The 27,844-nt window shown below is 38.4% G+C and overlaps 2 protein-coding genes across 5 annotated transcripts in view; one reads left to right on the top strand and one right to left on the bottom strand.

The window, feature by feature from the left end:
• Positions 1–2,677, top strand: part of LOC122556384 — a 31,706-nt gene extending 29,029 nt beyond the window's left edge. The window contains exon 9 of the mRNA XM_043703018.1: positions 160–2,677. Coding sequence (XP_043558953.1) covers positions 160–2,677 — 2,518 coding nt within the window. The remainder of the gene's footprint in view (positions 1–159) is intronic.
• An 8,290-nt stretch (positions 2,678–10,967) lies between these two features.
• Positions 10,968–27,844, bottom strand: part of mccc1 (methylcrotonyl-CoA carboxylase subunit) — a 78,310-nt gene continuing 61,433 nt past the window's right edge. For 2 of the 4 annotated variants that reach the window (XM_043702344.1, XM_043702347.1), the window contains exons 16-19: positions 27,015–27,152; positions 25,948–26,055; positions 16,896–16,967; positions 11,288–11,945 (exon numbers count right to left, since the gene is read on the bottom strand). In XM_043702344.1, the coding sequence (XP_043558279.1) occupies positions 11,763–11,945; positions 16,896–16,967; positions 25,948–26,055; positions 27,015–27,152 (501 nt within the window). In that variant the 3' untranslated portion in view covers positions 11,288–11,762. The other 2 variants (XM_043702345.1, XM_043702346.1) reach the window with 2 other exon arrangements.

Genomic DNA, 27,844 nt, shown 5'->3' with positions numbered 1-27,844 from the left:
GGGACCCAGAATTCATCTGGGGATGGGGTTCCCAATTCAACCTTGAAAATCTGGTGGAATGCATCTGTACACATTTTAATTTGTGATGCTGTGGATACGTGCTTTTAACGATAAATTGAAAAGAACTCTTCTAATGATATTTTGATGATTTTGTTGCAGGATTGTGTGTGTCAATGCAGATCACAGACAAGGAAATAAGTCTTTAGATGTCCGTCCAATTGCCAGGGTGTTTGTGAACAAGCGCAGAAACGAGGAAATCAACAATCTGATTAATTACATAGCTCAGCTTGAAAAAGTAAAGAATACAAACACCAAAGATTCTATACACCCGACGAATAAGTTAGTTACTGCACATGTCACCAGCAAGGCAAAAGCATCTAAAACTGAAGAAAAGCTTCGACCCACTAAATTTCAGCTCCTACAGTCAAGGTTTACAAAGATCGGTTTTCAAAGTAAACTGGAGAAACTACAGCCTCCCGAGCCTAAAGAAGTAACAGTGTTAGAACAATCAAAAAGTGCTGCAGATCCTCAAAGCATTGTGGCCAATGTTTCCAGGGTGGACAAAGGAGATACCAATGTTATTGAAGTGCAGAGTCCTACTGACTTGACAGTTAAAGAAAAATCTGAACTTACAGATAATAAAATGGAAGCTGGTGTTTTTGAAAGACCAACTGCTGAAAGTAATATCGAAACTTTATGTCCTGCTACTGCACAAACCCATGGTACTATTTCCAAATTTCCCACAATAGACAAAAGAGATACCAACTTTACTGAAATACAGACTTTCGGTTTGAAAGTTCAACAAAAATATGAACTTCCAGATGGTAAAGCAAAGGTTGCTACTCTTAGACAATCAGATGCAGAACATAGCACAACAGCTCTTTGTCCAAATACATTACATCCAGTGGTGATGCAAACACTACATGCAGAGAAATTGAATACTTGTTCAAATGCTACCAAAAAAACTGAATTGCATGTACAACAGGACTCTCACATTAAAAACAAAGAAATTATTCTGAATAAGCCAGTTGTACAAATGGTCACTGAAGTGTTAGATTCAAGTACACAATTCCAAACTGATGATAAGACAAAAGATAAATCAACAAAATCACTCAGGACTGGTAGTGATGTAAATGAAAGCTGTGTACAAAATGTGACTCTTGCTGAAGATATAAACCATATATTTCCTTTAGGAGAAGCAATTACAAACTCTTCATTATGTATTTCCAAAATAAATCCTTCTGAAACAACCAATATCCATGAAACCAACTCCTCAATACCCAAGTATAATCCATTAGGAGACAGCAAGAAGTCTAATATTACTAACCTTCCCTATATTATGACTAATGCTGGACTGTGCTACCCAATACCATGCACTGAAGTCTCTTCATCTATGAAAAATGGTAGTAAAGGAAATCTAACTGAAACAAGGAGGGAAAATCCAAAAGAAACAAGAAAATTACCATCCACAAGCTCAGAATTACTCTCTGATACATGTAAGATGCAAGCATTAAAAAAAAATTCAAAAAAATCAGAACCTGTTTTCACGACTGAAATTGTAACTTTGCCATATAATGAAACACATCAAGCAAAACAATATGAAGACCAAAATAAGCACACCCCCAATCTGTCTAATAGCATGAATTTTGCAGTTAAACAGCACAGTCTCATGCTAAAGGAAGAATCTCCACAAATACTACTGGAAAATGCTGAAAAACCAATTTCACAAATGAAAACCATCAAACCGTTCATCAACTTGTGCCAAAAGGAAATTCAAGAAGAAATTATTCAAAAAACATCTTCTAAAATCCTAATGCTGCCAGACAATGAAACACAAGAACTTAAAGAAGAAGATTCTCAAAATAAACACTATTTAAATAATTCTGGAGATTTTGTCAACACTACTAATCCGCTCCAAACTGTTTTACAGGAACAACCTCAGCAAATACAGAAGGGAAATGCTGAGAAAATAGCTAGTTCACAAACAAGAAGCTCACAATCATTCACTGATTCATGTAAGAATCAAATACTGAAGAGAATTCCCCAAAAATCAGGGTCTGCGATCGTTACTAAAACTCAGATTCTACCAGAAAATAAATCAAAAGACAAGAAACAGGGTGACAATCAACATAAGTATATTCCTTACAAGTTCAGTGACTCAATCAACTCAGCTGTGCAACTCTCAGTTGTGCAAGAGGAACAGCCTCAAGAAACACTAAAGGAAGTTGCTGAGACAACAATTTCACAAATGGAAGGTTCTAAGTCATTCACTGACTCGAACGAAAAGCAAGAGCTGAAAGAAGTTCAGCAAAAACAACAATCCGTTATCACTGCTGAAATCCTGACACTTTCACCCAATGAACTGCATGAAATAAAAGATGATTATCAACACAAAGACATACACAATCAACCTAGGATTTCAATTCATGTAGCTAAACAGGGAGTGTCAGAGGAATATCTTCTCGCTGTTGAGCAAGCTACCAAAACTGAGAGTACTTTCTCAGCACAGAACAACTGTCCAGGCAACATAGCTTATAACAAAGGTAAACCATGGAAATACAAGGCATATAGTTATGCTGACCCTTCAGTGGTTTCAAAATATAAGCGTAGAGTATTTGTGAGGGCTGCTGATGCAATACAATTTTCTTCACCACAAACGAGCCTTGATTTTCCATAAGTATGGCAGACAATTGGACAAAAAGTGATGTAATTTCTTGAATGTGAAGGTCAGTTAATATTCTGGAGCAGTTAGTATTCTACTTAAGATATTCAGTCCTAGATTTTAAATAGTATTAATATTTCTTTTATGCAAAATCAATTATTTATTTTAAATAGGTTTTATTAATAACAGCTGAATGCCAAAGGCTTCATTCCAATGATGCAGTTAAAACAGCATGGCTTTCAAAGTAAAAGATTTTCCATAAAGCCACAAATCAGCAAGAGAAATTGGTCAGCAATTTGCTTATTGCATTAGATGAAAACTATTACTCTTTTACTTCTACTCCCTCTAGAATCAGTGGCTTTTCAAAGTATTTTTCATCAAGTTATTGTCCTTTTATGTCAAATATTTTTGTACTTTAGTGCTAAATTGATCAAATTTAAAAATTAACTACGAAATGTGATGGAACAAAAATAGAAATTATTTGGTTTCATTGCTTGTGTAATACATATTTGAGAGGATAAAAAGCTTTTGGTGTATTACATTTTGAATTAATGAATGCCATTTTCCACTGCTACATGGCAATATAGTAGTTGCTTACTACTTTCTTCATTTAAGTAATAGTGCAAAGCATGCAAAATTATAAACTTAATACTCTAAGCATTCCACTATCAAGAAATATAGTTTGTAACATGGAAGAGACACACATGTAATATGTAAGGTGGAGTTGAGATCAAGGTCAGATTAATCATGATCTTCTTGAATGACTGAACAAAGCAACAGCCTACTCTGCTCATACTTATTAAATTCTAAGGTATAATAATTATCATTTTTTTATACTGTTGTCAGTCACAAGTTATTCCATATTTAAATCCTGGTGCAGTCAATTCCAGATTATGTTTCTTATTCACTCATGGAATGTGGTCATTGCTGGATAGACCCATGTCAATTGCTCAGCTCTAATTGCCCTCGTGAAGGTAATGGTGAGCTGTCTTTTGAACTGCTATAGTCTATTTGTTGCAGGTACACCCAAAAAACTGTTAGGGAGGGAGTTCCACAATTTTGATGTAGCGACAGTGAAAGAACAGCGATACATTTCCAATTTAGGATAGTGAGTGGCTTGGAGAGGAGCTTGGAGGTGGGAGTTGAAACTTGTAGAGGTCAGAGCAATGTGGGCTAAGGCAAGATTTGTGGCAGAATTGAACAAGATATCTGGTGAGATGCATCTTTTATACATTTGCTGAGTGGTGGGGCAGGTTTCTCAGTAAACAGTGGCAAATTGCCAATAAAGGGGGATTACAGCTTGCTAAATGCCATATTAACACCACAGCTGAACTTATTAATATTTAACTTCATACCTGACCAAATGCACTGAACAAGTTAGACATTGAAAATTCCCATCAATTCAAAATGAGGAACTGTAATTTCAGCTCACTTCTTGTTCCAAAGGACCTCCACATTGGAAATCGGGCACTAACATGCCACATAAAAAGGGCATAGGCCACATGGACCTTTGGTCCATGGATGATGGTATCCAATATGAGCCAGCCTCTAAGAACCCCCTTGACACATCTCCGATCCACTTACAGGATGCTTCTGTACTTCAAATCTGCACCAGTAACTATCATTGTAATGCTGTAGCAAGGTCACTGCATGCTCAGGAAACCACACCCAGTTCATGGACTTGACTGGGTTGCACCTCTGGGCCCTTCACTTGTTGTCATAATGCTCACTCACCCTGAACCTATCTGAATTCTCACAGCATCCCTATCATACAATCTGCTGCCTTGCAATTTTGTACAGACATTGTCAGGAAACTTGTCATGGTTTCAGTAGTCCTCAGTCATCAAGGGAAAAAGCATTCAAACAAGCAGTCCTGGCACTGTAAGACAAGGGCAGCTTCTGATACTAGTCCAGTGGCTTCTACATGGTCAGTCAGTTGCTTGAAGCAATTAGAATAAAGGTGCTCTTACCAGGGGTGAGGAACAGATTGTTGGGCAGCTTGTCACTCGTCCTAAACTGTTTTCCTCTCGAAATGACAGGCAGGCTTTATAGATGAAAGTGGGTCGCACAACTGTTACTTTTGGTGCAGGTGGGGAAGCCTTCCAAGAGAGTGAGTAGGTAGCACAGACGGCATGTGGAGTTAGCACTGTGGAGGGTTGGGAATGGGTGAGAATGAGTAAGGTGGCACCTACAGAATTTCTTCCTACAGTGTTGGACATTCCCACAGTCCGCTGCACTGTACTGACCCTGGTGGTAACGTTGGACTAAACCTGTAGGGTTTTGTATCATGAGCTTCACTGCTGGTCCTGGGGGAAGAGAAGGTTGTACATCTACAGCACTCATCCAGTACCAAGCCCGCAAAAGCAGGGCACCAACATCTCTCTGTCATGTCCAGGACAAATGTCTGGAACTGTATAGCACAGCTCCAGCCTGACAGTGCTTGTCCAAGTGCACAGTGACTTTTTCAATATTGTGAATGTCAGGGATGCTGGTTTTATGGCGAATATAGTGATTGGTGAGCTATTCTGGTAATGGCACCTGTTGAATGGGGGAGAATTGGATTAGAGGGCAATCATGGGTTGGCATAAGTAGTTAATGTGGTGTGGTTGATAAGATACAAGAAATCTCATTGGACCTCATGGTAGAATCCCCCCAAAACAAAATCAACTTGCATTTCGCCAAAAAATGGAAATCCATCCCGATGTATTTGCTGCCCTTATCTTTCTTGATGGTAGTGGCTGAGAGTTTATCTCACATTTCATATTTTATACTCCCGTCAATATTTGGAACATCTATTGAAAACATTTTCAAAATGTAAGTGTTTTTTAGATTTTGATTTTATAAAGCTAAAGCTGTATTTCTATCCCCAGTATGGCTGATTAATCTGCTTGATTAGGGTCATGCACTTCATCCTCTACTGTCTGTGTTAATGTTTTTTTGTAGGCTGTTGAAAATACAAACTTTTATCCCCACTCACCACTCTTCATGCAGGTCCTTTTATGACACATTCAAAGTTCTTTGTATCCGGTCTGGTTAGTTCAACAGTTTTTATTGATCTTCCACACCTCACAATTAGTGTGCATTTCACAAAAGATGCAGACCAGAATTAAGATTGTCAAGAACATTGGTTACATTTACATTCAGCAACAGCTCAAACTGACAAATTAAAAATCTCCATTTGGGGCTTGTTGCAGGTTCCTGCCATTTAGCAGTCTCAATCACTTATGTAGAGAGTTGAATTCTGTAACTGCTTTACTTGCTATTGGAATGCCTGACACTGATAATGGATACTTAAAATAGTATGCGAGACTAACACCTTCACATTTATCCTTAAATAGTCGAGATTGGTGCCTATAAAATGTGCTTTAAAAATCTCTAAAATGCCTGATATTTATACAGTTCTGAATTAATCAGTTAATTACATAGTATTTATACAGTCATGACATTTAAATGCACTGCTGCTGAAAGTTGAAGAAAGTGAAACAGAGCCTAAAGTATAAGAAAACTCTAGAACCAATGGAGGAATTTAAACTACTAAAATTCCATTTTTGCCATTAGATTACCGATTTATTTGAATAGCTCACAGACTGGTTCCAGTAGGAAAATCCGATTGAAAGCAAATTGGTGACTTATTTTGAATATTGGTATGCAATATTGACATTAGTTTAGTTTCTTACTGAATTTCTCATGGAAACACGTCTTAATCTTGGAGGAAGACAGTTTTGAGAATGATTTTGCATAGACTTCTACTTCATAATTATCCAGTAGAGCCATAATGAATTCTTCAAAACTAGGATCCATATTTGATATCTGGTAAAGTTTTCTCCACTGAATTCTCAATATTATCCAGGGAGACAGTGTCATAGAGGTAATTTTACTAGACAAGTAATTTTGGCCAATGTTCTGGGGACATGGGTTTGGATGTCACCATGGCAAATGGTAAAATATGAATTAAATGAAAAGCTGCCATGTAACCATTTGTCAATTATTACAAAACCCCACCTGGTTCACTAATGTCCTTTATGGAAGGAAATATGATGTCAACCTGGTCTAACCTAATGTGAATCCAGACCCATAATAACGTAGTGACTCTAAATTAAGTATGGACAATAAATGCTAGCCTAGTCAATGATGCCCACATCCCATGAATAAAACTAAACTACTTTTGCAACATCAGTATTTTCTGAGCAATTTCTATTTCTACTCCTGGAACGCCTCACTATCATGATTTCACCTTTACTCTTCACTCTCGAGTCAGAACGACTATAGTAACGATAAAAATAATCTTCTGAATGAATCCACAACTCTCATCTGCCAAAATAACACACAGATTAACATTTTAGTGAAACGAAACCTGTGGGCAAAGAAAACTACAAACATATGAAATAGGAGCTGAAATGGACCATTTGGCCACTCAAACCTGCTCCATCATTTAATAAAATAATGGATGATCTGCTTGTATCTGGGTTTATTTCATATAGGTTGTGTCTGAACAGAATAGAGAACCAGAGCATGCAACACCACTTGTTCCCATTAACTTATTAGAAAATACACTTTGAATAAATACTTATTCTCTGAAGTTGGTTAACTTTATTATTCTAAAAGGAGAACATCCAAAGGGTAAGGAGCAGGTAGCTGGTGTCAATTCCTCTGGAACCAATGACAGCTATGACATAAGGAGTCTAATAACCCCACATTCTTCGTCAGCATTAGTGAATACATATTTAGGACATGAATCACTGCTGTCATGCTACTCAATACACAAAATCCTTATCACTCACCTAATATTCACTCATCACCAGGTCTGCAACTCAGGGCAGAACATTAACATTCAGATACCCCATCTCACCCTCATATCACTAACAATGCTACCAGCCTCACATCTTGTCTTATTTGTTATCATATACCTTTATGTTGTCAGCCATGATAGGTACATTGTATTACACCAAGTTGGACTATTAGTGACATGGCGGAAAGGAAGCAGCACAGCACAAGTGGGGAGTAAGGATACCTGCATCTCCTGAGCCCTTTTGGAGAGGATTGTTCTCAGTATCAAGGGGCAACTGTGGCAAAGGTCGTGCTATCTGTCATCTGAGAACATTTAGGATAATGGCATATTCTTGTCTTATGCCATTTTTAAACTTGTAGAATATGCTCCTCCTGCTTTCTGAAATAATAAACAAGCTGGACTTAGTGCAACTATGAGAACCTTGCTTCCCACCCTACTGCCTTTTTCTCATACTTTCTGATGTCCTACACTCAGTCACCTAAGAATTGATGGCCGGCCAGAGAAAGATACTGAATTTGATAATTGACCTTAACTTGGATATCTGGGGCACAATTTCAAAATTTAGAGATGACAAAATTTGGAAGTATTGTGAATGATGAGGAGGAGAATGATAGATTTCAAGAGTATACCTACAGGTAAGTCGAATGGGTGGAGAGAATTGTGAAATGATTCATTTTTGTAAAAAGAACAAGAGTCAATTTCAAAGAATGATTCAATTTTAAAAGGGATGCAGAAACAGACACCTGAGGTTTATGTGCACAAATTGTTGAAAGTAGCACAAGTTAGGCAGAAGCAGAGAATACAAAACAAGGAAATTCAAAACACTGGTTGCTCACAATTCTGGACACTACGTTAAAGAGGGTTTTGTAACAGCTTTGGAAAAGGTGCAGAAATCATTTACAAGAACAATTCCAGGTGTGAAGAGCTGCAGTTATGTGGAAACAGCAACATAAGAATATTTTTAAAAAACAAAGTGGATGCTTGAGACCTGAAATGCACTTGCTGAGTGTGTGATACAGGCAGATTCAATTCTGGCTTTCAGAAAGATAGTGGATAAGCACCTGAATAGAAAAATAAATTTGAGGCTATGCAAAAAGACAACAAAATGGGACTAGTAGAATTGCTCCTACAGACAGCTGGCACAGGTATGACTGACTGAATGGCCACTTTTTTTGTCTGTTATTATTCTCTCCTTCCAACTTAACACAACAGGTCCAAAACACTCCTAGCATACTTCAACTTTTTACAATGAAGAGGTTCTTCAAAAGCACGAAGCCTGCAATTTGGGTTCCTGTCTCTTTCAGTAACATTTAAGCAGAATCCCACTTGCAACTGAACAATAGATCTTCTGCTAGTGTTGCATCAATCTGTACAATGGACATATGTGGTCCAAATAGCATCATGATAGCACTGAGTCAGCTGCTTTTGGAGCCTGCAGATGATTCCTGCATATGTCCCCTTCTCAAGATGGCTTATCACAGACTTTGTCAAAAACAGCTGCCAATACAACTTGCACCCCCAAGAGGAATATCAGATTCTGTCACACTGAAGGAAACATAATTCACATCTAACAATAATATAACTCATTGGAAGTAATTTTTATTTTCACTGCTTTGGTAACAAACCAATGCAAATAAAAATGTTTTTTTTTCTGTAATGGATTGAAATGTCCATACCAACAGTTTACTGTTTACGTAATGAGGTGAACAGGACCCCAAATGCAGCAAAACAAAGTAATATCTTGAAAACAGTATCACCAATAAAATACTGTAGATGCTGAAAACCTGAATTAAAAACAGAAAATGCTGGACATTGCAGGCCAGGCAGTGTCTAGAGAGAGAGAGGAAATAAAACAGCCTTAACACCTTAGGTGAATAACCTTTTATCAGAACTGGTTAATTAAAGATTACTGACCTAGCCGAGATCTAGTGTTCTCTGCAGGAACAAATGTTTTCAGTGGTAACTAACCATACCCTTCACCCCCATGGACTGTTATGACAGTGATGAGAAAGTGTGGTACCAACCACTTGTGGCTGAGGTAGAGTGCTATTACCGGTCTTTCTTCCGTGCAAATCTAGGGATTTTCTAGTAGGCAATGAAGGATTAATTATGAATAAGTCTCAGCAGAAGAGATTAATGACTTTGATAACAGGATGCAGTTTATTACATACCAGTAAACTATATACAGGTTACATGAACTTCTAAACATTTTAACTACTAATAACAAAAAATAGGTGAAACGAGTGTCTCTCCACAAGCAAACCAGACCAGACTCCAACCTCTGTCTGCCTCAACTGCCCAAGCTGTCTGACATCCATCCATTGGCTGCATGTTATGTCAGAATGGGCAGAACGTCAGCTTAACTGAGGTTAACCCTTTCATATGCATTACTTTATACAACACCTACCAGTGAGAAAGCCCATCTGATTAAAACGCATTAGTCACTTAAGTAAAAAAACAAGTTGCTGGGTCAAAATCCTGGATTTCCCTCCCTAAGGGCATTATGTTTCTACCTACCAGTTCATGGACTGCAGCAGTTCAAAAAGGCAGCTCACCACCACTTTCTCAAGGACAACTAGGGATAGACAATAAATACTGGCCACCAGCCACATCCACATCCCTTGAGAGAGAGAGAGAGAGAACAAAAAAAATCAGCAAGCTTGTCAGCCTATCAATATCCTTGGCAATGGATCCACCCCAACAGAAGCAGCTGCCAATCAGAGGCTGGTAACCATTGGGAGCTGCAGAATGTTGCCAGAGGCTCAGGATGCACAGTTATAAAGAGCTGCATTGTTGTGTAGGAAACTACAGGTAACAAGGGCTAGGGTTTATGGGAAAAGGGGTTTCAGTGGCAAGGATGGGGTAGCGTTATAGTTTTCAGTGGCAACCTCAATGCCCCCTATTGATGCCCCAGCTTGGAGCAAAATGAGCCCAATGCAACAGGCAGACTATCTTGGTTTCTCAGTTGGCCTTTCTCAGGTAATTGGGCCAGTGGCAGGTTGGGGATCTTAAGTGGTCATTAATTGACCTCAATTTGATGATGGGCTGGGAAAGTGGGACATGAACCTTCCTGCTCAGAACTGGACTGCGTAAAAGGGGACAGGTATCTCATCAGTGCCAACTGACTATTTACTCTTCCCATCACCTGTATGAAAGGAAATCCTATCTATTAATTCTGTTTATAGCTACAGACGCTACCTAATGTGCTCAGTATTTCACAAGGTATAGTGCACATTTTCGCCAAGCATGGATTTTAAATTGTACTAAATGCAACATATTAATATAAAAAAAACTTGAGGAAACGTTAGAAATCCTGTAAAATGGCATATCAATAATTATTTGATAAGCTGTATGAAGTATTCATAAATATTCTTCCCTCCATTACTTAAGTGAGCTGTCATACTAATGAAATGTAACACAAATTTCCCAGGTAGCTGAGATTCTATTTGAAGGTTGTGAAATACATAAGTCACTAAAGTAAGTAATTTATGATCAAAATTAATAGCTCAGTTTTTGTTCAGTGTACAAGTACCATTTATTGTTGCAGTTCAAAATGATATAAAATACTGAACTAAAGGAATATGCTTCCTTTTCATAAGTGTCCAAGCAGTTTGTAGTAAGAGCACCTAAACTCATTCGACAGTCACATGAAAAGTAAGGTATTCTTAAATCTCTGTCTTTATGCACAGTTGTCCAAATAAACAAAGTTGAATTCATTGTGAATTTTCTTCCTCCACAAATGTTACCAAGGCAGCATTTCGGTTAGCTTGGGAACCCTCTTTGTAGAGAACTTTCGCGATCACACCAGACTTTGGCGCTTTTATTGTATGCTGAAAAATAAATACAGACACAGCTTTTACCTTTTCCCAAATTAATATGATAAAAATGTCTGAGAAAGGCAATTCACCTCATCTGAGTTTATCTATCCAGCCAGACCCTGTACTCCGCATTGTTCCAACTACATAATTAATAAAATAAACCAACAAAAAACAAAAATAAAAAAATTCCAAAACATTTGCCTCCACTATTGTATTTGGAAATCCATTATCGTGAATGCCATTTTGAAATTAGCCCCAAATTCACTGTACAGGTCATCTTGCTATAATACGTGTTTCATGAACACAAATTCACTGTAATGTGATTGACAAATTGAGATCACTTTTTAAAGCACAAACATCAAAAATGTGTGTTGGCTGTAACACAATTAAATCACCAACACTTCAAGTGCTATTTCTAAAATGCTATTTTTCTATAACACAGGGTTGTACAAGAACGCAATCACCACGTTATAGAAGAACTATCTGTCTTAGTTTAAATTGCCTTTACAATCTGATGTAAAGTAGTATGTTTACTATTTTGTAGATTTTTGTAAGATTCTATCTTAGCCAAATACTTTCTAAATAACAAAAGTTCAAATATCTCCCATATTTCCGAGTGATTAGTCTCAAGTTCTTCTCCAAAATCCTTCAAGCACTTGCATTTCTTCATTTGTGTCTAGGTGATAAGAAGTAGACAAATCAGTGAAGTTGTGATCTGACTAATGTCTTTGCATTTTTTGAGAATAACTTCATCTGATTTATAGTCTAATGTTTTCATTTCATAATTTAGCATTCAGGTGTACTTGCCTTAATTGGTACTGTGCAGTGGTTAGAAATGTTAATTGTCAAGTATTATTGGAGCTCTTGATTGATCTCAACTTAATCCTTGTCTTTTGTAATCCCATAAACATGTGTATTATTTAATTTCTTCCTATATGCAGGAATTTTCAATTATCCATATCATTTCCCATACCACAAGAAACTGAAAATATTTAACTGTAAATGTTCACATATTGTAAATCATTTTCCTCCAAAAGCTAATTAATAATCCAGTCAGCAATATGCATCAGAAAGAGGAATTGTTGTTGTTCAAACACAGCATTGCACACTAAAGAAAGTTCATGCATATTACAAATTTTATTTTGTCTTGCTTCTGTTAATTTATTTTTAAGAAAATGATGCTTAAACAAAAACTTGCTGACCTTACTGTGGAGTATTTTTCTAAACCCAGAGGTGTGACATGTTTGGATGCAGTCATTAATCCTACGATGTTTCAGTGAGCTTATGATTAAACTATGTGCATGTTGATTTGGCTCTCTTACAAATGCATGCTCACTAACACCTCTCAGTATTTCTCATATGTCACTGACATTCATGCTCTAAACAAAAATAAATCAATTTCCACAAATGTAAAGGTAGGAAATTGCCAATTAATTTTTTTTTCAATAAAGGATACATTTCTTTATCGGCATTCTTTCAAGAAAGACCTAATAATAAGTGAAAATTTTCTTAAGTAGCAGTCTTGTCTGAGTGGTAGTATTTTTGGAATTGATTCAGAAGGTTATGGGTTCAAGCTCCACTCAGAGACTTAAGCATCTAAACTAGGCTGATACTTCAGTGAAATGATGAGATGACACTGCATACAATTGGAGGTGTCTTATTTGAGATTAGACGTTAAACTAAAGCCCCATTTGCCCTCTCAGGTTGACGCAAGTTAACTTGTGGTGCTGTATGAAGATGAGTGTGTGAGGGAGTTCTCCTGGGTAGTGTTTATCCCTCAGTGAATATCATTAAAACAATTTTCTTTTGTGCTTTTAGGAGATGTGGGGTAGCTACCTAGAACAGCACTTTCTGCCTATTTCAAATTACCCTTTAGAAGACGGTGGTGAGCTGCCTTCCTGAACTGCAATAGTCCAGATGCGTGGGAGGTCCACTCACAATTCTGTCACAAAGGGATTCCAGAATTGAGAACCAGCAAAATTGAAATAATGGGAATATAGTTTAAAGTCAAAATGGTTTTTAGCTTGGAGGGGTACTTTGAGGTAGAGGTGTATTTATGTATCTAGTACCCCTATCCTTCCAGATAGTACAGCTTGTAGGATTAGAAGGTTTATCTAGGCAGAAAACAAGATTCTGCATGAGATCGTGCTCCTACATTTATACAAGGAGGATTTCATCATTATTGAAAATAGTCTCAATGAATTATATCACTGAGATCATAAGACTTAGGAGCAGAAGGAAGCCATTTAGCCTACTCTGCAATGCAATTAGATAATGACTGATCCGATAATTCCCAACTTCACTTTCCTGCCTTTTCACCAAAACCCTAAATTCCAAAACTGCTCATTAAAAATTTGTCAATTTCAGCCTTGAATGCACTTAACTACCCAGCCTCAACTGCCCACTGCAATAAAGAATTCCACGTATTTACTACTTTCAGAGAAGGGCACCCTCCTCATCTCTTAAATGGATAAGTCCTTATTCTGAGAGTTTGCCCTCTGGTCCTTGACTTTTGCATAAGGGGTAACAACTTTTCTGCTTCTACCTTGTCAAGTTCCTTAAAAATCTTGTATGTTACAATAAGGCCACCTCTCATCCTTTTAAACTCCAATAAGGAGAGGTCCAACCAACTAAACCTCTCCACATAACACTGACTCTCCATTCCCAGGATCAGCTGAGTGACTTCTCTCTGGACTGGCTCCAATGCCAGTACACCTTTCCATAGATAAGGGGCCAAAAACTATTCACAGTATTCCAGCTGTGGTCTAAGTAATGCCTTGTATAGATTTTGCAAGACATTTCTATTTCATACTCGATCCCCTTTAAAATATACTAGCTTTTCAAGATTTATGGACAAGAATTCCAAAATTCCTATGATTTATAGTTTTCTGTGGTTTTTCCTCCAGTTAAATACTCAGCTCCTCTATTTTTCTTGCCAGAGTGCATAATCTCACATTTTCTCACATTATATTCCATTTGCCAAGTTTCTGCCTACTACTCAACTTGTTTATATCCCTCTGCAGGCTGTGTCACCCTCATCACTTGCCTTCCCACATGTTTTTGTGTCTACAAACCTGGCTATAGTATATTCACTTTTCTCATCCAAGTCATTAAAATATATTATAAATAAGTATGGCCCAGCACTGATCCATGCATCTCTTCACTTACAGGTTACCATCTTAAAATGACTCCTTATCCCAACTCTGTCTTCTACTAGTTAGCAAATTCTCTTTCGAAGCTAATATACTACCTCCAAGTAACCCACGTATGGTACCCTATCAATCACCTTCTGAAAAATCCAAATACATTACATCCAATGGCTTCCCTTTATCTATCCTGCTTGTTGGCTCTTGAAAGAAATCTAATTTGTTAGGCATGATTTCTACTTTGTGAAGCCATGTTGACTCTGCTTGATTGTATTATGTACTCCTACGTGATTTGCTCTTACATCCTTTATAATAGACTTCAACATTTTCCCAATAACACGCTAAGATATCTAGCCTGTGGTTACCAATTTTTTTTTAAATTGTCTTCCCTTTTGTAAAGAAGGAGCTACATTAGAAGTTTTCCAATTCTCTATGATTTTTCTAGAATCTAAGGACTCTCAGAAGATTACTACCAGAAGATCCACCATCCCTCCAGCTACTACTTTTAATATCCTCAGAGGCAGTCCATCAAGTCCAGGGAATTATTCTGTCTTTAGTTCCAACAGTTTCCCTAGCCCTGTTGCTCTAATTATGGCTATTGCATCAATTTCTCATCTCCTTTTGTCCCTTGACTATTTAGTATGTTTGGAATGCTAGTAGTGTTTTCTACTATGAAGACTGACGAAAGGTATTTATTCAACTACTCTGCCATTTGTTGGTTCCCCATTATTCCTCCAGCCTCATTTTCTAAGGGACTGAGGTTAACTTTGGCGAACCTCTTCACTTTTATATAGTTGAAGCAGCTCTTGTTATCCATTTTGACATTATTTGCAGCTTCCCCTTAAAAATTATTTTCCCCTTCTTTTTGTTTTTTATAGTTTTCCCATTTCAAGGCTTACCACTAATCATTGCCACATAGTATGTTTTTCTTTGACTTGATGCTATTCTTAACATCCTGGTTAACCATGTTTGACTTATCTTTTTCCCAGAACTCTTCTTCTTCACTGTAAAGTATCTTTACTATGAGCCATAAACTGTTTTCCTAATCATCTGGCATTATTCTTCAATTTTCTTTGCTATTAAACCCTTTCCCAGTCCTCTCCAGCCAGTTTTGTCCTCATTCCATTATAATTCCTCTTTTTTAAGTTTAACATAGTTATTTCAACCATTGATCCCATGCCTCAAGGTGAATGCCATATTAAGATCATTGCTTTCTAGGCCAGAAAGATCAGATCTTTCACTCTGATGTAATTTATTAAACCTGCCTAATTTCACATCACCAGATCTAAAACAGCCCGATTTCTGCTATTCGATTATACTATTCGAGGAAACTGTTCTAAATACACACAATGAATTCTTCTTTGCAGCTACCTCTGCCAATCTGACTATTCCAATCTACATGAAGATTAAAATCACCCATGATTAATATTCTGTCTTTTTTTTATGTGCATTCATCTCATAATTTGTTCTCTTTCCTGTTGTATAATTACGGCTATGGGCCTATATACTACTCACACCAGTGTCTTTTTCCCTTATTTCTTATCTCCACCCACATGGATTCTACAACTTCCAATCCAACATAACTTCTTGATGTCATACTTAAATCATCCCAATCTACCAATGCTACCCCACCACCCTTTCCATCTTTTCTTTCAAAAAAATCATAAAACCACCTGAATATTTAGTTCTCAGCCTTAATCTACTGGTAGCTATGTCTTTGTAATGGCTGTAAGATCATATTCATGAACCACTGGCCATATATTAAAATGCTGTTGGTAGCCTTGATCAAAATGATTCACAAAAATGAACATTCACAAAACATGAATCACTATTTAAATAAAAGCTATGATGTAGAGGTGCCGGTGTTTGACTGGAGTGGACAAATTCAGAAGTCACACAACACCAGATTAGAGTCCAACAGGTTTACTGGAAATCACAAGCTTTCAGAGCGCTGCTCCTTAAGTCAGGTGAGGGGGACTTCTGATTTCAAATAAACCAGTTGGACTAGAACCTGGTGTCATGTGACTTCTGACTAAATAAAAGCTAGATAAACTCACGTTTCAGATAAAGACTCTTCAGTATTAATCCCTCCACATCCAAACAGGTTTAGGGCTGAAATCAAATTCTTGGATACCCATTGTTGACAGATTTAAAACATACAGTATGTAACCTTCCCCAATTAACAGTGATTGGAAAAGATCAAGTAAAATGCTTACATTGGATAGCCTATATAACTGTGTCTTTAAATTAACTCTTAGAATATCTGTTACACCTGCATTAGAACAGAATCTGAATGTTGTTGGAAGAGGAGTCCCCTGTATCAGTAAGAAACTGCCCGCAGTGTTACATTTCTTGGCATTTGTCATGTGAATACTCCCTTTAAACAACAATTACAGAATAATTCAACCTTTTAGTATTAAAATTATAAAGACAAAATAAAGTGAAACCTATATTGTTTTAGACAGAATACATTTGCTCACCTCCATTTTCATAGCTATCATCACCATTAGTGCGTCTCCAGCCTTGACATGATCACCTTCCTTAACAAACACCTTGAAAATATGGATAATCATTTGTTACAATTTGCAATAGCCAGGATCATATGCAGTCACATCACAGAATGAAATGCTGTATCATATTCCATACCCAGTTAAACCATGTCTTTCTCTTCCATTCTAATGTATTCAATGTATGACTTTGTGAAGTATTATATTACATTCCAACATCTTGACTAAATTACAGGCTCTCTTGCAATGCAAAGAAGTTTGAAAAAATAGAATATTTGCCAAGATTCTAAAATCTAATAAATCTAATGCGAGACACTATAGGCATGCAAGTAAAAATATTAGGAGCATTGTAGGTAGATGGTGAAATACACAATCTAGCCTTGTCCTGTATGAAGTCACAGGATTTGAGCTTCTGTGGCAATATTGCTCCAAAGTTAATTGTTTTTTTTATCATACCACAAGAAATTGAAAATATTTGACTGTGAACTCTTAAGTTTTGTAAGTAACATTTCTTCTAAAACTATTAATAATCTGGCCAGCATTTTGTATCAGAAAGAGGAATTACCATTAACTACAATACCCCATTGAGAAAAATAATATAATCGTGTGGGATGGAATCCTGGCTTGTAAAGAATGCATATTAAAACAGGATGATGATCCTATGATCCTATCAGGATGGGAATCTTTCTATTTCATCATGTATCTATACAGTTTGGATAATGGCAGGGTGGATTTTGTTGGGAAGGAGTGCTCTAAAATTTCAGCCATTACACAAGGAAGGAATCAATAAGCACATTTGCAATACATATTATCGTCAGTTTCAAATAAACTTAGACAGTGATGCTCAATAAATATTTGCCAATTATCCCTTGAAACTTTCCAGGAGTCAGACCGTTAAACTATTCCCTTATTTCTCTTTTGCATAAATAAAAGTTGTGTGGTAGCTCTTAACAAGACTATCAGTTGGGAAAAAGTGAGGACTGCAAATGCTGGAGATCAGAGTCAAAAAGTGTGGCGCTGGAAAAGCAGAGCAGGTCAGACTTTCAGTTTTCAAGATTCCCTCTCATGGTTCAAAATACATGACATTCCCATGAAATATATTTCCCATGAATCCTCATCCTACAACAACTTGTCATTGGACAAGCATATGGACGTACATGGAATAGTGTAGGTTAAATGGGCTCCAGATTGGTATGACAGGTCGGCGCAACTTCCGGGGCCGAAGGGCCTGTACTGCGCTGTAATGTTCTATGTTCTATAACTCTGATGCTCCCAAGGTCTCACAATGTCCTTTCTCATTGCCCTGAGATTCTGAAGTTGTCCTAGTGTTCCTACTCCCTTCTTATGTTTCTCAGACAAATCTTACAGCACTGCTGAAGCCTGAGGTCTCTTTCAAAATTCTGCTAGAAACCACTGTGTCTGAACACAATCGTATTCCTTTTCTTAATGCTTTGGACTGATTGCCAGCAACAATTTTGCAACCGTGCACAACACTTCTTTTTGAAATATTTTCACCTTGAGCAATGCTATGGAAAATACACAATGGATTGATACTGTTCGGTTTTTGATTAACGCAAGTACAATTCCAATTAAAATTAATTAACATAACATTGTTATTCTTTTATATAAACAGAAAATAAATTACTTTTAAAAGAGAAATGCACAATTCTACTGTGAAACAGACGGTCATTTACTTTATCATGAGCAGCAAACAACTTTTTCTCTATCCATGTACTTTTTAAAAAATAAATCTGTTCAGCTTGCTTGATTTACACACGTACTGTGTTTCAGATGAAATTGGAGAACACTTGGCTTAACTGCTGATGTAACTGATCAGCATGGCTGCCAAATCCTGAGGTGTAATTATTTAAAATGTGCTAAAATTGAAATAAAATGGTGCAACTCAGATACTGAAGTCATTTTTCTTAACTAATGGAATTTTCTTTATCATAGTTGTAAGCATTAGAAGACTATTGTTGTTGATATTTGAATTATAGAATCCCTACCATGTGGAAACAGGCTCTTCAGCCCAAGTCCACACCAATCCTCCGAAGAGCAACCTACCCAGACGCATTCCCCAACCCCACTACTCTACATCTTACCCCCAACTAAAGCACCTAACCTACACATGCCTGATTACTAGGGGCAATTTAGCATGGCCAATTCACCTAACCTGCACATCTTTGGATTGTCAAAGGAAACCAGACCATCTGGAGGAAACCCATGCAAACTGCACACAGACAGTTACCCAAGGCTGAGAGGCAACTGTGCTAGCGACTGAGCCACCGTACCACCGTAAAAATTGGCACACAAATCAATAGAAATTTATCCACGATACTCAGGTTCAAACGCAAGTTAAAAATGAGGAAGGCTGTCACTGTCTCCAGTTTCCCGTCAAATTTAAAAGCAACAAGTCTGATATTTTAAAGTTTATTTGTCATGAGGCTAAGCATTTACAAATAACAAGGGCTTTAGTTATCTGGCACTACACCATGTTAAATTGGATAGATCTCACTCTAAACATTCCTAAGACACTGTGGGCAATCAGTAGCAACAGAATTGTAATCAAACTAGATGTCATGGCCTGCCATATGCACACACCACCATTACCAGCAATCAATCTGGTTCAAAGAAGACCCAGAAGGCATACATAAGAATAATGGGCAACCTGTTGAAGTTTCAATACAGAATTACTTGTGTGCCAAACAACATAAAACAGCAAATACTAAACAGAGCTAAGTGATTCCACAATAAATCAGATCTTTGTTCTGTAGTCTTACCATTTCTAGTCGTGAATGGTGAAATGTTTATATCTGAGAGTTTTGTTTATTTTTGTAAACTTGTAAAAATGTTAAATTTCTAATAAAAATATCTATAAAAAAAAAGTCGATTAAATCGCAAAAAAAAAACTCACTGAAGGTGGAGGCTCCACAAATACCCCATCCTCAAAAACAGGGTAGCCTAATACACGAGTGTAAAAATGAGTAGGCTGAAGCATTAGCAACCATCTTAGGCCGGAAAGCGCCAAGCGGATGATTCACCTTAATCTCCTCCGGAGGTCCAGGCGTCACGGACGCCAAATTTCAGTCAATTCGATTCATTCCAAAATAATATCAAGAAGGAACATCAACTGAATTTTGCAAAAACTATGGGTACCGACAACATTCCAGCAAAAGTACTGTACGCTGCTCAGAACTTGCAGAGCCAGAAGCTGTTCTAGCACAGTTATAACATTGGCATCTACCTGGTAATTTGGAAAACTGCCCAGTTATTTTCTGTACACAGAAAATAGGTCAAATATAACCTAGTCACCAAATGCCCAATCAATCTACTCTTGATCACCAGTAAAATGATGGAAGGAGTTATCAACAGTGCTATTAAGCAATGCTTATTTAACAATAACCAACTCACTTATGCTCGGTTTGGCTTCCATCAGAGTCACTCAGTCAACTCCTGACCTAATTACAGCTATGTTGCAAGCACAGTCAAAAAAGCTGCACTCCAGAGGCAAGGTGAGGGAAGAATGCCTGACCTTGGCATCAAGGCTTTATTTGACCGAGAATGCCGGGGGAAACTCTCTGCGGGGTGGAGTCATACCTCGCACAACTTATCAAGGAATAGCTACTATGTGTCCTTGATATGTATGTACCTGCCAGCAGAGGGAAAGTGGTCAAGCAAGGAAGCCGTGGTTGACTAAAGAAGTTGAATCTCTTGTCAAAAGGAAGGCGGAGGCTTATGTTAGGATGAGATGTGAAAGCTCAGTTAAGGCACTTGAGAGTTACAAGCTAGCCTGGAAAGACCTAAAGAGAGAACTAAGAAGATCCAAGAGGGGACATGAGAAGTCGTTGGCAGATAGGATCAAGGAAAACCCTAAAGCTTCCTATAGGTATATCAGGAATAAATGAATGACTAAAGTAAGATTAGAGCCAACCAAGGACAGTAGTGGGAAGTTGTGCGTGGAGTCTGAGATTGGAGAAGAGCTAAATGAATGTTTTTCTTCGGTATTCACACTGTAAAAAGACAATGTTGTCGAGGAGAATACTGAGATACAGGCTATTAGACTAGACTGGATTGAGGTTCACAAGGAGGAGGTGTTAGCAATTCGGAAAAGTGTGAAAATAGATAAGTCCCCTGGGCAGGATGGGATTTATCCTAGGATTCTCTGGGAAGCCAGGGAGGAGACTGCAGGTCTTTGGCTTTGAGCTTTATGTCATCATTGTCTACAGGAATAGTGCCCGAAGACTGGAGGATAGCAAATGTTGTCCCCTTGTTCAAGAAGGGGGGGTAGAGACAACCCTGGTAATTATAGACCAGTGAGCCTTACTTCAGTTGTGGGTAAAATGTTGGAAAGGTTATAAGAAATAGAATTTATAATCATTTAGAAAGGAATAAGTTGATTAGAGATAGTCAACATGGTTTTGTGAAGAGTGGGTCATGCCTCACAAATGTTATTGAGTTCTTTGAGAAGGTGACCAAACAGGTGGATGAGGGTAAAGCGGTTGATGTGGTGTATATGGATTTCAATAAGGCATTTGAAAAGGTTCCCCATGGTAGGTTATTGCGCAAAATACGGAGGCATGGGATTGAGGGTGATTTAGCTGTTTGGATCAGAAATTGCTAGCTGAAAGAAGACAGAGGGTGGTGATTGATGGGAAATGTTTATTCTGGAGTTCACTTACTAGTGGTGTACCGTAAGGATCTGTTTTGGGTCCACTGCTGTTTGCCATTTTTATAAATGACCTGGATGAAGGCATAGAAGGATGGGTTGGTAAATTTGCGGATGACACTAAGATTGATGGAGTTGTGGATAGTGCGAAAGGATGTTGCAGGTTAGAGGGACATAGATAAGCTGCAGAGCTGGGCTGAGAGGTGGCAAATGGAGTTTAATGTGGAAAAGTGTGAGGTGATTCATTTTGGAAGGAGCAACAGCAATAAAGAGTACTGGGCTAATGGTAAGATTCTTGGTAGTGTAGATGACAGAGAGATCTCGGTGTCCATGTACATAGATCCTTGAAAGTTGTCACCCAGGTTGATAGGGTTGTTAAAAAGGCATACGGTGTGTTATCTTTAATTGGTAGAGGGTTTGAGGTTCGGAGCCACAAGGTCATGTTGCAGCTGTACAAAACTCTGGTGCGGCCACACTTGGAGTATTGCATACAATTCTGGTCACTGCATTATAGGAAAGATGTGGAAGCTTTGAAAAGGGCTCAAAGGCAATTTACTATGATTTTGCCTGGTATGGAGGGAAAGTCTTATGATAAAGGCTGCTGGACTTGAGGTTGTTTTCGTCAGAGAGATGAAGATTGAGAGGTGACTTAATTGAGACATATAAAATAATCAGAGGGTTAGATGGGGGGTCAGTGAGAGCTTTTTCTTCGGATGGTGATAGCTAGCACGAGAGGACATAGCTTTAAACTGAGCGGTGGTAGATATAGGACAGATATCAGAGGTAGTTTCTTTACTCAGAGAGTCGTAGGGATGTGGAATGCCCTGCTTGCAACAGTAGTAGACTCATCAACTTTACTGGCATTTACATGGTCATTGGATAAAGATATGGATGAAAATGAAATAGTGTAGGATAGATAGGCTTTAGATTGCTTCCATAGGTCGGTGCAACATCGAGGGTCAAAGGGCCTGTACTGTACTGTGATGTTCTATATTCTAAAGGAAGATAGTTGTGATTGTTGAAGGTCAATCATCTCAAATCCAGGACAGCACTGCATGATTCCTTAGGATAGGCTCTCAGGCCCAACCAGTTTTAGTTCCTTCATCAATGTCCATTCCTCCAACACAAGATAAGAAGTAGAGATGTTTGCTCATGACTAAACAATGTTCAGCACCATTCACGACTCCTCAGATAATGGAAATGTCCATGTTAAAATGCAGCAAGACCTGCACAATATCTAGGTCTGAATTGAAAAATAACAAGTGACATTAATGCCACACAAAGGTTAGGCAATGACCACCCCCAATAATAGACAATTTAAAGGATATCTTGTTCTTTCTCTCCCCACTATAAACATTCTGGAGGTTACCATCAATCAGAAACTGACCTGGACAAGGCATACATTGTTTTCTTTCTCTCCTAAAAAAAGGGTGGCACTATAGCTCAGTGGTTAGCACTGCTGCCTCACAGCACAAGCATAACTGTCTGTGTGGAGTTTGCGCATTCTCCCAGTGTCTGCATGGGATTCCTCTAGGTGCTCTGGTTTTCTCCCGCCAGTCAAAAGTTGGCCATGCTAAAAAGTCCACAGTGTTCAGGGATGTATACATTCGGTGCATTAGCCATGGGAAATGCAGAGTTGCACGGATAGGGCAGGTGGGTGGGATGCTCTTCGGAGCATTGGTGTGGACTTGTTGGGCCGAATGGCCTGTTTCCATACTGTATGGATTCTATGATCCTATATTACAAAGTACTGTGGCAACTAAAGCAGGCCAAAGGTTAGAAATCCTGCAATGAATAACCCACCTTCCGACTCCCCAAAGCCTGTCCACCATTTCCAAAGCACAGGTCAGTAGTGTAATGGAGTACTCTTCACTGGGGAGTACTCCCCACTCTAACAACACAAGATGTCTGACATCAACCAGGTCAAACTATACGCACCATATCCACAAATAACCACTGCCCTATCTACAAGATGCTCTGAGAAATTCACCAAGACTCCTTCAACAGCAGCTTCCAAACGTGCGACCACTACTATCTATTATAATGTCAAGGACAGTGGACAATGGGTACACCATCAGCTCTAAATTCCATTCCAAGCCTCTCACCATCCTAACTTGGAAATATATTGCCATTCCTTCTGCGTCACTGGATCAAAATTCTGGAACACCCTCCATAGCAGCATTGTGGCTGCACGACACCAAATAGACTGTTGCTCAGTTTACTCAGTTAATTTGATAACTTGCTTCCCTCCAAAGGCTGGGAATGATAACGTTTTTTGACTGTGAGCTACAATCTTGGACCATGCATATATTTCATAATCCTGATCAAAATGTAAGTGGTGTTAAAAAATAAAATATGATATCTAAGATTAAAACTTTTGCTAAAATTCTTTTTCCTTTCCAGTGTTCTCAATATTGGTATTATGGCAAGATGATCTACTGAATGAAAGAATATCAGGGATATGCAGGAATGTAGAGCTGAGGTTTAAATCAGATCAACCTTGGAATGGCAAGCTTAAAGGGCCAAGTGGCCTACTCTTGTTCTATAGAACATAGAACATAGAAGAATACCCCAGCTATAATTCTTGCCCTGTAGTACACACTTATCCCTCTCCATCACGAGTGTAAAAATCACCGAATTATGGTCACTATCCCCGAATTTTGTTCTAGAGAACAATTTTGTTCTAGTTCCTTTGATCACATACTTGCAGTAAGATCTCCTATTTTCCCCTCTATAATATTACTCAATGTCACCTCGACTTCGGGTCATCTTACTTTGAAGGCCTCATCTATGCAATAGTTTCCTCTAAATGTGACTCATTTGTCTAGCATTTTCCACCAACTTAAGTCTAGATAAAGTTCAACAAGATATAACCAATGCCTTTACATGGGCCCTCATTTGAGTAACACCTTGATTTTAAAGTTCACATCCTTGTGGTCACATTTTTCTTTGGCGTAAATCCAAATCCCATCCCCACCCCCCGAACCCTGTTGATCTCTTCCCCTCCCCTGCACAATCCTAAGATGTATTTCTACTCATTTAATTTTGGCACGTGAGTATCCCCTTAATTTAACTGCTTTACCATTAGACGTTGTACCTTCAATTGGTGAAACCCAAACTTCTGGTGGCCCCTTTCTAAACCTCTTCATCTCTTTTCCCTCCCAAGACCCTCTTCATAACCTACTTCTCTGACCAAGCTTTTTTGTCATCTGCCCTAATGTCTCCTTAGGTGGCTTAATGTCCAATTTTGTTTAATCCTTCTGTAAAGCATAGCGAGAGAGTCACACAGCATAGAAACAGACCCTTCAGTCCAACTCTACATATATGCACCATCCTCTGTGTGAAAACATTGCCCCTCTGGACCCCTTTAATTTTTCCCCTCTCACCCGAAATTTACACCCTCTAGCTTTGGACTCCCCCACCCTGAGAAAAATACCTTGGCTATTCACTCTATCCATACCCCTCCTGATTTTATAAACCTCTGTAAGGTCACCCCCTCAGCCTGACACTCCAAAGAAAAATGGACCCAGCCTATTCATCCTCTCCCAATAGCTCAAACACTCTAATCCTTGTAAATCTTTTCTGAACCTTTTCAACTTTGACAACATTTTTCTGATAGCAGAGAGATAAGTATTGAATGCACTATTATAAAAGTCGCCTCACCAATGTCCTGTACAGCCGCAACATGACGTCCCAATTAATGCATTGACCAATGAAGGCAAGTATACCAAATGCCTTCTTTATCACCCTGTATCTGTGACTTCATTTTCAAGAAACAATGCACCTGCACCTCAAGGTCTCAGTTCGGCAACACTCCCCAGGGTCCCATCATTAACTGCATAAGTTCTGCCCTGGTTTGCCTTACCAAAATGCAACACCTCAAATTGATCTAAATTAAACTCCATCTGCCACTCTTTGGCCCATTGGCCTATCTGATCAAAGTCCCATTGTACTCTGAAATAACCTTCTTCACCATCCACTACATCATCAATTTTGGTTGCATATGCAAACTTACTAACCATAACACTTTAGGAAGATTTCTGTTCACAGTATTCCATAAGTTAAATGTTGTTATTATTTTACAAACACTGAAAGTGCCAATCCATAATGGGGATTAACTTCACTGGACCTACTGGCCATCAGATATGTCATCTAAGTGACCATTCCTGTTCTCTAGAACTAAGTAATATATTTTCCCAGGTTGTTTACTTTGCATTATCTGGACCTAAATCTATTCTCACCAAATAGTTATGCACACATACATTCTTGTAGCAGTCACAGGTTACTAATTTGGTCTTTTTCATTGAGAGGTATCTAGAAAACACATTAAGAATCACAGATTCCAAACATAAATGGTACCTTTTCAATAGTTCCAGTCATTGGTGCAACTGCTCCTCCCCGAGATCCAGAGGCATCAATTCCAACTAAATACTTTGGCACAGGGATGTTAACTTGCACAGCTTCTTCCTAAATAAAAATAATCAAAACATTTATCACTTTTTTGTATCCACTCAGACATGGGCATCACTGGCTGGCCAGCATTTATTGTCCATCCCTGGTTAATCTTGAGAAGGTGGTGGTGAGCTGTCTTCTCGTACCGTTGCAGTCCGCATGCTACAGGTTGACCCACAATGTCCTTAGGGGAGGAGTTCCAAGATTTTGACTCAGTGACAGTGAAGAAATGACAATATATTTCCAAGTCAGGTTGGTAAGTGGTTTGGAAGGGAGCTTGAAGGTGCTGGTGTTCCTATGTATCAGCTCCCCTTGTCCTTCTGTTAGGAAGTGGTTGTGGGTTTGGTAGATCCTGTCTATGGATCTTTAGTGAATTTCTGCAGTGTATCTTGTAGATGGCACACCCTGCTGCTACTGAGCATCATAGGTGGAATGAGTGAATGTTTGTTAATATATGGCGCCAATCAAGCGAGCTACTTTGTCCTAGATGGTGTCAAGCTTCTTGAGTGTTGCTGGAGCTATTCCCATGCAGGCAAATGGGAAGTATTCCATCACATTCTTGACTTGTGCCTTGTAGATGATGAACAAGCTTTGGGGAGTCAGGGGGTGAGTTATTTGTCACGGTATTCCCATCCTCTGACCTGTTCCTGTAGCCACAGTGTTTATGTGGCAAGCCCAGTTGAGTTTCTGATCAATGGTAACCCCAAGATGGTGATTCTGGGGGATTTGGTGATGGTAACACCACTGAATGTCAATTGACATTGGTTAAATTGTCTCTTATCGGAGATGCTCATTGAAACCTCACACATGTCAGGCAATGTTACTTGCCACTTATCAGCCCAAGTCTGGATATTGTTCAGATCTTGTTGCATTTGAACATGGACTGCTTTAATAACTGAGGAGTCATGATGGTGCTTGCCATATTTACAATGTTGAATTGCATTCCTCATACCTAAAACGGGAATGTATCTTACCATTGAAAACAGGTGAATAGTGTTGTTTGTAAGAACTACTTTAGGCTTGGAAACAATTCCATTGACTGAACATTTCAGGTATTTCGCTTCATCCTCCTTATCCAGTTCTCCAAATACATGGAATACCTCTCCATCAACCTGAAGTAGAGTCAAAATTTAAGTACAAGTCTAGCCTAATGCTCTTACAAATCATGACTGTAGTAGCTTTACTAAATGAAAATAGCATCACACCACATTTATCTGGAATTGCAAGATTAAACCTTGATTTACCTTCATACACTCCCATATTTTGATGGTGAAAAATTGGATAGAAATCATTTTACTGAGGTAGATACAGTGTTATTAAGAGAGTGCAGGACAAAAGAGTTAGTTTTGGATTGTTCTATCCAAGTAGTATTATAAATATAGACTAAATAGCACCTTCTATGAAGAATGTTCAACTGCTGAAAATTTAGATTGAATAATTTAGTAGATTTATTATATTCATTTAATTTCACAAAATATATTACAACAAAAAAATCCTTGTTCCTGATCAAAGCCATCAATTTTTGATTTTGGAAGCAGCTTAGCAAGTTTATGTCAGGGGGGTGGGAACCTGAGCTGTATACTGGAGGTGAAAGTTGATGCAGATGAGGCAATAGCAAGAGGTAGACCAGCTAGTGGGAAGGATTTTCCTGTGAAGGAACCAAGGGATCAGTTAAAGTGTGTTTGCTTTAATGCAAGGAGTATCAGAAATAAAAGTGATGAACTTAGAGCATGGATCAGTACCTGGTGCTATGATGTTTTGGCCATAACAGAGACATGGGTTTCTCAGGAGCAGGAATGGTTGC

The sequence above is a fragment of the Chiloscyllium plagiosum genome, chromosome 13 (genome assembly GCF_004010195.1).
Source record: "Chiloscyllium plagiosum isolate BGI_BamShark_2017 chromosome 13, ASM401019v2, whole genome shotgun sequence".
Taxonomy (NCBI): domain Eukaryota; kingdom Metazoa; phylum Chordata; class Chondrichthyes; order Orectolobiformes; family Hemiscylliidae; genus Chiloscyllium; species Chiloscyllium plagiosum.
The sequence above is the reverse complement of the archived record's forward strand: the minus strand, read 5'-3'. Positions and strand labels throughout refer to the sequence as shown.